Raw genomic sequence first — 13,814 nt, 5'->3', positions numbered from 1 at the left:
CCAATTTCATTATGCAATACTATTTATAAACTATTTTCTAAAACCTTAGCTAATAGACTGAAGACGACTCTTCCTAGCATAATCTCAGAAGAACAAACTGGCTTTGTTCCAGGAAGATCCATTTTTGACGGAATAATATAGCCCAAGAAGCCATTCACTCATTACAACAGAATGGTAAGTCAGCTATGTTAATCAAATTGGACATTAAAAAAGTGTATGACAAAGTAGATTGGCAGTTTTTGTACAAATGCCTTGAGTCCTTTGGTTTCTCAAAACAATGGATACATCTAGTATATGAGTGTATTTCCTCACCTCGCTTCTCAATTCTAATGAATGGTTCCCCGGAAGGTTTCTTTGAGATTTCTAGAGGTATTAGACAAGGTGACCCCATTTCCCCCTTTTTGTTTATAATAATGGTTGAGGCTCTCGGGAGATCCATAACTAAGGCTAGAATTGAGCGGATTATCAAAGGCATCAAGATAACAGGAAATTTAGATGCCCTTACACATCAACAATTTGCTAATGATACGATGTTATTAGGAACAGTTGATGAGGCAGAAGCTCTGGCCTTCAATAATATCCTAAACTTATACGCCAGGATGTCAGGGCAAGAGATTAACTACGGAAAATCAGAGATTTTCTTCTTTAACACTCCCCGTGGGATTGAAACTGAGATTAGCAGGATGTTAGGAATCCCAAAAGGGAAGCTACCCTGCAAATATCTAAGGATCGAAATCGATAAGGGTAAGAATAAGAAATTGATATGGAAGAAGACTATTGAGAAGATAAGTCAAAGACTGAATACATGGAAAAACAAATGGTTATCAGCAGTAGGCAGAGTTACGTTAATTAAAGTAGTCTTATTGGCCATTCCAATCTACCAAATGTCTTGCCTATAGCTTCCAAAGTGTGCCCGAGAAGAGATGACCAAAATAATTAGGAGATTCTTCTGGGGAGAGACAGAGGAAAAGAAAAAATTTGCATTGGTTGCATGGGATAAGATTAGTCAACCAACTACTGAAGGAGGTATAGGGATTAAGGATATGGAAATGCAAAACTTAGCTTTAGGAGCAAAACTTGTATGGAAGCTGTTAACAGAACCTGACCTAAAATGTGTCAAAATTCTCAAAGCCAAATATTTGGAAAACTCAAATTCGGAATGTTTTTTCAGAACTATGTCTCCCCCGAAAGGATCTAAAATATGGAACTTTCTATTAGAATGTAGGGATCTAATCAATAACTGGTTGACTTGGGACATTGCGGATGGAGCCAAAGCACTCTTTTGGGAGGATTCATGGGGAGGCTTCCCTGCCCTGGATAAACTAGGTATTAGTGAGGAGGCTATAAACATTTGTAAACAGCATAGAGGATGCTTAGTGAAAGATTATGTGTCCTTTCCTCATAATGACCTTGCCTTAGGTTGGGAATGGAAGTCGTGGGATGAACTGAATCTACCGGAGAGAGATAGAATAACTTTAAATATGATCCTATGCAATAGGCAGTTGGCCTTCCGCAATGGTGAAGATAGGTTAATATGGGCAGGTAGCTCTTCTGGAACTTATAGAGTTAAAGAAGGATATGCTATTTTGAAAAATAGACAGCGGGGGAACAATACCAATATCCCAACCGAATTATGCTGGAACAAGCTAGGTATGCCCAAAGCTGGTCTATTCATGTGGGCAGCGTCACAAAAGAGAATCCTCACTTCGGACTGGTTCAAAAGACTAGGCTACTCGGGTCCCTCTAGATGCCCCTTATGTGAAGCAAAGGAAGAAGATGTCAATCACCTACTGCTGACTTGTCAATATAGCCAGAAGTGTTGGGATTGGCTTTGTAGTAGCTTGAATTGGCTGACCCCCAGACCATATGACCTAACAGAATGGTTATTAAGCTGGCGACCTCCTCACTCTTACGACACTTATGCTATGATTTGGAAGATAGCTCCGACAATCTTAATTTGGGAAATTTGGAAGGAAAGGAATAGGAGGATTTTCAAAGATAAGCATATGAGAGTAGAATCACTCATTAACAAAATAGAATCGGTAATAGTAGAGAAAACAAACATTAGGCTCATAGCTTTGCAACCTAGTAACATTAACCTATCAAGATGGGATGAGGGTATGAGATCGAGATGGCCTAGGCTTAGGATCCCACCGTTCATAGGACCAGGAGGTTCACAGTCTGATAACCTAAGAAAGCTGACAAAAGGGTCCCCGCCGAGGGATGGCTGGTTTAAATTGAACTTTGATGGTGCTTCAAGGGGCAATCCTGGGATGGTTGGCATTGGCTGTGCTATACACCAAAATGATGGCAAGTTGGTGGAAAGCCTTTATAAACCTATAGGTCATACTACGAACAACTTGGCAGAAGTAAGAGCTCTTCGAGAAGGTTTAACGCTAGCCAGATCACTAAACATGAAGAGACTGGAAATAGAAGGAGACTTGGCTTTAATTATAAATGCAGTTAGATCTAGGAAGTGTTCTAATTGGAAACTAAATGCAGAATTAGGTAGGATTGAGGATTTGTTGAAATATTTTGATGAATATACTATTAGTCATATCTTTAGAGAAGGTAATACCATAGCCGATAAGCTCGCCAATCTAGGGGTTGATGGCCTTTCCTCTACTTCTTTAACCAGTACTTGTTAGGTTAGAACCTAGCCTCCTGAGGACTCCACCAGTTTACTTGGAACACTAGGGACAGGGTAATGATGAAATTCTAAGATTTAGACTCAGAGTGTTGTAGTATCTAGTCTTTCTAGATAGCTAACTATGTTCCCTACCTGCTCTTAGCTCATAGGCTTTCCTCTCTGTCATCCGTTTATATTAGCATAACAATATATTTGTATATTTATATACATACATATCCAAAATTTGTAGGTATATATATATATATATATATATATATATATATATATATATATATATATATATATATATATATATATATATATATATATATATATATATATATATATATATATATATATATATATATATTGTTATACTATTATAGACTTTCAGTTTGATTATGCTTGTTAGCCTTTAAACTTATTGTTTTATGCATATAGACAGATATATATAGATATGTATATAAATATAGTATCCATGCCTTTTTACTTAAATGCATGAATAGTATATATATACACATGTATAGATTTATATATCTAGTTATTCTTATTGGTGTCTTGTTTTATTCTAGCTCTGCTCTGAATGGATTATCTTATTATATGTGCCTCTCATACATTGTCACGCCGGTATATAGCCGGTTAACATTCTCTCTCTCTCTCTCTCTCTCTCTCTCTCTCTCTCTCTCTCTCTCTCTCTCTCTCTCTCTCTCTCTCTCTATATATATATATATATTATACAACATTCATTCATCTATGGAAATATAGTCTAATCCATACACATAGATAGTATGAATGAAGAGGTTAATATATATATATATTTATAGTAGAAATATAGTTTATAATATATAGATATATATTCTATATACAACTTTTAAACTGACGACAGAAGTAACAGAAAAATGAGAAAACCCTCAGCTCACTTAACACGATTATCCATATTTATCAATTAAGGTTCTGGGCAGTCCGTTGAGGTTGGCATTAATTGGATCTATATTAAGTGTGCGAACTGATTTCTTTATACTCTACCTTACAATGTAATCCTATTAACATGTATTGAGTAATTATCATCCCGCGTTGCAAAAAAAGAGATATCATGCTGAGTCGGGAACTACAGTTTCTGAGCTGGCCCGTATATGATCTCGGAAAAATCTCGAGAAAAGTACATGAGAATGTCTGATAGTAATTATCTCCTTATGACAGTAATAATAAGGGGCTCTTTATATTCCGTTTCGCTTAACATTTTAAACTGCACTGAGCGTAGAAGGAAATTCTGTTAAAAATGGACACCATCATTTGGCTTAAAAGTTCAAAAAGACAGATGGCCTTTGTCGGTGAAATCTCTAAAAAACGGTTGAAGAGAAATAATACTATTCCCCCATGAAGTTGTCATATATGTTGTAGAGAAAGTGTTAGGTAGAGATTTTATCCTTAGTGAGGATAGGACAAGAGCTAATAGTGACATTGCTGCATTGTTCTTGGCAGTAGCGTTGCAGCTTGACAGAGATAAGGAGAATGTGGAGAATCTCTGCAGAAGCGTTTTCATCCCGTCCATTTTATTAGAGCTCAACAGGGTCCTGGTAAATATAGATGAAGAGTTAACCATTCCCCTTCCTAGGCATTACGATACCCTAATCATAAATTCTCAACCTGTTCCTAGATTTTTGATTCTAACCATGGGAGAAATAGGGAACTTTGATGCTCGGCGTGAAGAAATCAGTAGGAGTCTAGAGTTTTTATTTTACTTGATGCAGGTTAAACCGCCGAAGAGAGATGATTGGTTCGAGAACTATCTGTCAATGGAAGAAATCACAGTGAATGCAGAACCGATCACTCTCGTGAACATGGGTTAAGGGAAGGAGATTTTGTGGCCTGTTTGTTTCATATCTCTGCTTTTGGTTTATTTTCATGTTTTTCAACAAGACTTTGATCGTAGACTTTTAGATGAAGGAAATTTCTATAAAATATCAAAAACTTGTAAAGATAGAACACCTATATTTGTTAATATAGCTTACTAAATATGGACTTTCCTCTGATCTTTTATACACAGAAAGCTGAATATTTATTATCTGTTTATGTGGTCGTAGTTATCAGATTGGGTTTATTTACTCTCACATGCCCAAATTAAGTGACTTTCTCGGCTTTTTGATAGAATGTTATTTTCCTCCTATGCTACCCTTGGTAAGAAAAGGAATTTTGGGGTCAGGCTATTTCGCCCTTAGGATAGCAGGCATATGGAAAGCAAAATATTCCTTTTTAGATGGTATTTTGAATCCCCTTGAGTCTACTGTCATATATTACATATGAGGATATAAAAATTTATATATATGAGGAAATATATATAAATAGGTATATTCTTATATACATGCAGAAAAATGCTTTATATTTGCTCAAGTCTCATAAATTATTGATAAGATATGAATCTTGTTTAATTATGTATCTCTAAAAAGAGTTGTCTTCTATGGTCAACCAGGGAGCATGAGTAATTTTGTTCATCTGGCTTGGATCCCACTCTTTAGACTGCTATAGCCTAGGTGATCTCTTGTTTGGGAGAGGCATTTTAAAGATCCCATAACAAGAGCTTACAAGGCTGCAACAAACTAAATTAGTGGAAATGGTACTAACTTTGGAACTGCACTTCAAATGTTTTGGTTAATACTAACAGGTGTTGGCAGGTAGTTCTTCTAACCCCTTGCAGATGTAAAAGATTGGAAAATATAGAGTCATAGCATAGTCTTCACCAGGGGTTGCGGCTTAACAGCAGATAGGATCCATTTAATATGCTAAAGTTGGAATTTGTATATTTGAGATCTACAACAAAGGGTCGGGCAAAATGATGTAATACAGTGTTACTTGAACTCATTTATCTTGTAAGGAGGAAGCTGAATGCTTGCCTCATAAGCTAAAGGCTGGATATTACTGTAACTCAGAATGTATCAGATTTTGGTTGTTTGCTAGACTTAAAGTCCCAAGCAAGACTAGAGGTTTTCTTGACTCTGTTCTTTCCTACCAGTGCCCGCATTGAACGGAGTTTGTAAAATGTAAAAATTTATTTTTATTAATAAAAATTTCGGGCTCTAGCCTTTTATTGATAAAAAAAAACAAAAAAAAAAAAAAATGTAATGAATAATAATAAATAAGTGTAAACGTGATTTTAATATATTTATGTCATTTTTTATTAAATTTTGTGTTAATTTCAAGGTAATTTTTTATCATCTTTATAATGAATTATAAAGTGTGATCTAGAATATTGATGTTAAAAGCTCTTGCACATTTGTATCTAAATTTGGGCTCATACTCTTAAACTTAGTCTTTATACACACTTATTTCAACACAATTAACCCTACCTTACTCTTACATGCACATACTTCTATGCATTCACATAGAGCCTATATTTATTACACATAATCATTCACGTATTGCTATATTCTTATTATCCACCCGAGTTTAGTTGTGATTTTAATATATTTATGTCATTTTTTATTAAATTTGTGTTAATTTCAAGGTAATTTTTTATCATCTTTATAATGAATTATAAAGTGTGATCTAGAATATTGATGTTAAAAGCTCTTGCACATTTGTATCTAAATTTGGGCTCATGCTCTTAAACTTAGTCTTTATGCACACTTATTTCAGCACAATTAACCCTACCTTACTCTTACATGCACATACTTCGATGCATTCACATAGAGCCTATATTTATTACACATAATCATTCATGTATTGCTATATTCTTATTATCCACCCGAGTTTAGTTGTTCCATTTATGTGGGCCACTTGTATAATTGTAGGAGTATCCCCATGGTTGTGGACTTATATTGTTTTTAAATTTCAAAAACTAAATTTGGTTGATTAGCCCCTTTTACACCCCCCTCCCCCCCCAAAAAAAGTCAACTAATTATGTTTTAGCACAATTTGATGTCGTTTTGGAAACTTAAGACAAACAATATGTTCATTCTAACATCATTTAGAATACGTGTGTTATCTTTTATCTTTCATCCTAGAGCACCAAAAGAGTGATTAATAGAGTTTCGATTTAATTGGTGTTTTAAAAGAAGTAACAAATCTACATGTTAAGGCCTTTGCATATTGTCTTTGATATGTGAACATATTTTGGGGTTGATCTAGGAGAACTTGTCTCCTTATAATGGATCATCAATTATTTGAAGTATTTTAAATGACACTAGTCCCCAAAATTCCAAAAGGAGCATAGCAAACAAATATTTGTTAGACAAGCTAAAGAGTATAACTCCATAGTGTGTAAGGACTATTGCATGATTATAAACTCATCTTGTATAGGTGCAAAGTTATCCTCTAACAAACAAAAAATCAAACATAGAATTTGAGACATCATTATCACAAAATAATTATTTTTCCAAACCACAAATATACTATATTTCTGAAGTTTTCACCAAGTGGTAATCATTCTTCATTTAATGAGCTAAGTGTTTAATCTTCTTATTTCCTTTCCTAAGATAGATCAAGTATACTTGTCAATGTTCCCTTGTGTAGAGTATGTGCATTAACCTTAGTTAATTTATGCTTATTTATATTCATTTAATTGGATTACCTTAGCCTAGGTTAATTTATTCTTATTTCTATTCATTTAATTGGACTACCTTAGCTTACACTTTAAGAAATTATATTTTCGATAACTTTTTTGAACATGGTCGACCCTAAATGATTTGGTTTGCTTCTAGGGCTTATTTTTCTTTTAGGGCTTTTCAAATTTATCATTTTCTAATATTCATTTCTCATTTTAAAATCTAAAACTCTTTAATATTATATTGTTTTGTTGCTTTTAAATTGCTTTAACTTTTTTTTGTTAAAGTTTTTTAGCTTTACCTATGGAATCCATTTTACCAATCCTACCCACCTTTGGCCAACACATTGGCTTTCACTTTTAGATATAATATATTTCTTATATCCTAATTTATTATTGAAAGTGTGCATTTGGGATTTTTTCACATCTTTTCTTCATGCCACCTAGAAGGAGTTTCATATTAAGCTCTAACATGGCCCAAATCATACATAATGAATTATATTTTGATGTTTATAATGAAAACAATGAAGAATATGATCATGAATGTCATTTGAAGAAACAAGACTTTACATTTGACCTAGCTAGTTTGGCCAATAAATAAAACTCTATACAACTAGCCAATATGATTCATAATGTGGTCATGAAGAAATATTATGGATTGAAAATATTGAAAGTCTTTACTACTAAAATTACTTTATTTACTATGAGTAGTGCATTTAAATCCATAATGTGGTCATGAAGAAATCTTATGGTTTTCCCAAATCATACAATAAATCCATCATTTACCATGCCTCTTTTCTCCACTATTAGTGTAATGCTCGCCAAAATACCCTAGAGGAATAACCTAAAATCTACTAACAATGGAGATAAAAAAAATTTAAAATATCCATTACTCTAAGTTATCATCATCATACATCAATGCAACATTAACTATTTGCCAGATCACATGAAATAACATGTACATAACCATAAAAATAAATTACGCAAGCGGACAATTTCATTTAAGTATCAACTTATCTCCAAACATACTCTCGCATACATAACCACTCCCTAGGGTATATTAACATCACTACTTCACATCATCTAAATATAACACCTATCTAGTAGATCATAAGCTACCATGCATATAACTAATTACTTTCCATGCAACTAGATTAACATTAATACATATGCTTAACCCATCACATTACATTTCCTTAAGTTTTGTTTATAACACTAATCAAATGTGTCTAAGTGGCATCTTGATTCTACTATCACTTAATGCATCATGAATCTAAATGCAGTTATTGTTCTTCTTCATATAGGACTTGTTTATTTCCTTAATCGCAACCATTATACATCTCATCAAGAATACTATCCATATTCATATGCAAGGTTGTAATAATAAGCACTAATTATGCTTCAAATAGGATGTCAAACTACAAAACAATTTCAAGAATCATATTTAATATTATAAACATAATCTGCTCATTTAAATATAGTATCTCAATCCTAACGTCATGAACATTTATCCGATATGAATCAAATGACAATACCATATCTTATTACAAGATCATTGTTTCAATTTCATCTAGACCTAATACACAGGAGTACATAGAACAAGCACAAGGTCTCTATTGCTACATCACATCCTAATGGCTTAATATTACAAGTAACATAAGTACGTAATCTTATTTCCTTTTAGCATATTGCATCATAGATTTACCTAACCATTCATTCCTCATAAATCCTTAAGTACTCAAATAAAGCTTCAATTCAACTATTCTATTCTTTTCATCATCATCCTAAGGCATAACATAGCTCAATCCCAATGCACGAATATAAATACAACTCAAATTCATATGACTACTCCATTTCACAATCATATTAAACCCATAGGCACATTTTACATATTAATCATTCTATACATCAAGGAAACATCAATCATTCTTCCTAACCTCTACATCATATTCCTTCATTTCATTTAGATACTTAACACAAATATGCTTAATCTTTTACTTAGTCAAGTCATCATTGCCTACTATGCAAAGTTCCAAACACACATTATACTTTATTAAAACTTTATACAAATCATTTAACCTTTAGTGTCAATGAACGCCTAGATCAATCCTATCCATTCCATTTTACTATCATTAATTCTATAGCATAACATAATACTATCCATCACATGAATGTAATACAATTCAAGTACAAATAAACTATTCCATTCACATGATTACTTTAAACTCATAACAAGCATCTTTTACATCATGAGATCAACATAGATATATACCTAATTCCAACATCAAGTCCTATTACAACTTCCTTCTCAAATACATTAGTACAATATATAAGAATACATCATTTCTTTTACATACATATTTCATTATGATTCAATGTCTTCTTTCATGAACATAGGAAACCAATTCCAAAGTGCAATCTCATGAAGAACCCAATCCACGCATGCAACACCAAGGAGAGTATCCCAATGGAAGAAGGCAATCAACCACCCAACCATGTGGAACCAATCAAAGAACCATCCCCCATGCTAGGAGATGGCAAAGGTTCCAACTCACACTCATGACCTAAGCTGACACTTATCAACCCAAAGGATACATCAAGACTCAACAAGACTCCAACAAAGATATCACAACACAAAGCTGCAACACAATGCTGAAATCATCAAGAGACCCTCCAGAGGCACAACCAATAAAGCAAAGCATATTGACAATGGACTCATGTAGGGCAAGAGTGTCATCACATGCTATTCTCACAATAGAAGGGGCCAAGCCTCACCCTCATAGACATGTGGAACCATCTCAACCTTGGAGCCATTCAAGGGAGATTGGTTTACCGCTACAACAGTCTTCCCAATCTCATCACGAGCGTGCACGCTTCTAGGGCTATGAGGAGGGGCACACAATCAATTATTATCTTGTTTAGTGAATTACTAATACCCAAAACCCACTAATCAATTATTTAACTTATCACTTTCAATTACATCAAACCCTTCATGTGGTTCCAATAAGTATAGACCCCCTCCTAGAGGCCTAATGCTCAAGACCCTGGTCCACACATGCAAGAGCCCACTCTCCCTACCATGAACCATGACCATAGGGTGGAAATACATATCAAATACACATATAACATCATCATGAAGGCCAACAAGGATACAATAACAATCTCAACAAACTGAGCACTAACTGAGCAAAGAGGACTCGTGAATCAAACTCAAGGAAGAAGGCCTTCACAAATGCAACATCAAAGATAAGTCAATCATGAATGTAAACCATAAAAGAGATCCATATAGCATCATATCCTTAACAGTGAGGCCATAACACATCCCACTGGAGTTGCATAACCAATCCCTCAACAACAAGGCATTCTCCCTCTCGCCGAAGCGTCAAAACACATAGGAACACCTCAACGGTAAGGCATGGACCCTCTTACCGGAGAACATGAAACATCATAAGAGATAAAAATACATCATAATCACATTTGAAAATGCCAATACATACTGCACAAGCCTCTGGAGTACTCACATAGACCAAAGATGCTCTCAAACAAGCCAAAAACTGACAGCTCAACGCCTATGAAACATAGGATAGCATTTCTGGTAGGTATGGTAACGTTTTTGGCATGTATGGTAGTGTTTTTGGTCAATGTGATGGCATTTATGGTCTCTAGGGTGGCGTTCTTGGTAAATTTGGTTGAATCTGCAAATCAGGATCTCAGCTCTCATGGTAAGTTTGATAGAGCATATGGTACAAACAATGGTGTTCTTGGCATGTATGGTGGCGTTCTTGGTATGCATGGTGGCATTTCTAGTAGTTTGCATGGCGTTTCTGGGTGTTTCCATGGCGTTTATGGTAAAAGTACATAGATTAGCTCATTACAAAGGCATAGGGCTTAGGAGGGGTCTCAAGAAGACTTAGGGGTATAAAATGACCCTCATACCAAACACAAGGTGTCTGGAACATCAAAATATCATCGTAGACAATTAACATATTCACTAGATAGCCACTGAAAGAAAATTGCAGAAGAAAATCCCTCTCCCACTAAGCATAAATTGAGAAATAGGAGTCAAAACCACAGAGGAAAGAGAGAGGAAAGTAACCAACAATAAGAAGGAACTAAAACAAGATAGACAAGGTCCAAATACATGTAAGACAAGTGAAAGGAAATATCCACACTTCCACAGAGAAGTCACAGTGAAAACATAGTAATTCACAATCCACTCAGAAAGCCAAATCTGCACTTTCCCCATTCCAAACTTGCACAACAACTGAAATTCACTAATGAAGATCATTTCCACATTCAAATCAAACTCCAAGAGAAAATCAAATTCAAAATTTACAGACACGGAGAAGGCAATCTTTTCTGGAAATGAAATGCAAAAGTAGAGCCACCAACCTGCAAATCGCAAAACCAAATTTGAAGAAGAAGTCTGAAAATGCCAAGCCTTCCAAAATCCAAATCGCAATCCAAACTCCAAATCCAATTCCAAAATCCTCTTGCAATGATCTGCTGGATGATTGACCCGTGCACAGACCAACAAGCCAAAATAAATAAAAAATTAAATTTAAAACTATAGTTTCCCCGACCAATAGAAAAATTCCAAAAACCATAATACCATACTTACCTTCACAAAGTTCGAAAAAGACATAATATATATATATATATATATATATATATATATATATATATATATATATATATATATATATATATATATATATATATATATATATATATATATATTTCTCACCAACCCAATCAAGTCGACCAATCAGAAATAAAGGTAGGTAGAAATAAATCAAATTCAACTACTTTAGTACAAATATGACAATTAATTGGGAAATACAAATATTTCCACAAAATTAAATGGTAGGTACAAATAATATTATTTACCCATACTTTATTAAATAATTCCCACATAATAATTTATAATTAAATATCATTATTAATAGCAACTCCAATAAATAAAGAAATACAATAAAATAAATAGAACTCAAATAAATAATTAAATTAAAACAATAAATAAATAAAAGTCATCTCAACAATAAATTAAATAATTAGACAATGAATAAAGCTCAATTAAATCTCAATATATTAAATTAAATAAATTAATTACCAAATTAAATTCTTAATAAAATAAATCATCCATTCATGCAAGAAACCCAATAATCAAGCCACGACTGATCAAAAATAATAAGCCCGAGAGATTTGACCTCATGACCTATGAAATAAGGTGGAAGAGACTTAACCAATATACCACATCTCTAAGTTGACCCTAGAGGAAGATCAACCAAGAAAAGACATCAAGATAAACTAGCAAGCTATACATCTTAGACCAAGAGTGTGTGAGGGAAACTATGTCATCTCCGACAACTTGCCATTGGGATAAAGACACGCTTAGACCTGTGGAACCAGGTGGAGTCGATGTCTGGTACTTGCAGCCCTACATCAAAAGCCAACACGACATATACAATACATATTGATGCTCTGCAAAAAGGATTAGAAAATCTGTTTGATGGCAACACACACAAGAGCACAAGAAACAAACATTAGTGTTAGCAACAAAAGATTATCCTAAACAGGCATATCAAGAGAGATATTAAGCATCAAATAGAAAGCATATAAACATAGAATAAAATAGCTAATCAAGATGCTCATAGTTGCTCCTCCCTTGTTCCTCTCCTCTCCAAGTCCCAAATGAGTGTAGCTCTCAGCTTTTAGCACTAGCCATGGATGCCATATGGAGATTCAAGATGGTTGAATATGATAAGCAAATGCTATGCAAGTGTAGATGGTGATGCTATGAGAAAGCTCTATGCTAATGCCAGTATAACAACAATACTCTAATGCTTCTCCTCTTTTCTTGCTTGAGGAGAAGGGTTCTATTTATAGAAGAAATGGGGAAATGAAGGGTTAAGATTGAATGGTTTAATCAAGGGCCAAGTTTGAAAGTTGGGGATCCATGTGCACAATTGGCACCAATAAAATGGTGACAAGTGTCAACATAGGATTGGTTTGAGAGAAGAGGTTGGAGGCATTAAAGGCCTGAGAAGACCTCATGGTTATCTAGAGGCTAAGGGTCAAGTCCAAATTAAGATTACCCACTGGATTAAGAGTTAATCCAAGGATAAACCTTTGTGCAAATGTTTAAGAGATAATCATGGTCAAAGCATTAATGGCTTGATGAGACCTTTGGGTTGGGTAGAGGTTGAGTCAAAACAAATGTTTTAACCATGTGGGAGGGTTTGAGGTAACCATTAATGGTTATTGGAGACTTTGGGGATTAAGTGGTTGAAGGTTGAAAGCCTTCAATGGTTATCAAAGACTTTGAGCCATTTAGTGGTTGAAGGTTGAAAGCCTTTAATGGTTATCAAAGACTTTGAGGGTTTGAGAAGTGACTTCCCTTTTGCTTAGGAATGTGACAAAGTTTAGAGAAGGGGTTAGGTTATTTAGAAGTGATTAGAAAATTCTAGAAGGGGTTTAGGCATGCAAGTGGATTTTGTAGGAAAATGCAAGTGGGAGAAATTTTGGTATTTTCAATTAAAATAAAATCATTTATTTCAATTAAATGGTGTAATTTGCATTTGGATAAATATTCAAATAAATATTAATTTATTTAAATGAGAAAAAGGAAGATAAAGCATTAAA

General features: G+C 34.2%; 1 protein-coding gene across 1 annotated transcript; it reads left to right on the top strand.

Annotated features, from left to right (window-relative positions):
- The first annotated feature begins 413 nt into the window (after positions 1–413).
- On the top strand, positions 414–899 carry LOC131056028 (uncharacterized). Its single transcript, XM_057990339.2, has one exon. It carries the CDS (start codon positions 414–416, stop codon positions 897–899), a length of 486 nt encoding a protein of 161 aa, XP_057846322.2.
- The last annotated feature ends 12,915 nt before the right edge of the window (positions 900–13,814 follow it).

Source organism: Cryptomeria japonica, chromosome 8 (assembly GCF_030272615.1).
Source record: "Cryptomeria japonica chromosome 8, Sugi_1.0, whole genome shotgun sequence".
In the NCBI taxonomy this organism is placed as follows: Eukaryota; Viridiplantae; Streptophyta; class Pinopsida; order Cupressales; family Cupressaceae; genus Cryptomeria; species Cryptomeria japonica.
Note: the sequence above shows the minus strand (reverse complement) of the source record. Positions and strands in the feature narration are given on the sequence as shown.

What these genes read in the sequence shown, in the direction of transcription:
- LOC131056028 (XM_057990339.2), top strand. Translation starts at nt 414, where the DNA reads ATGGTTGAGGCTCTCGGGAGATCCATAACTAAGGCTAGAATTGAGCGG.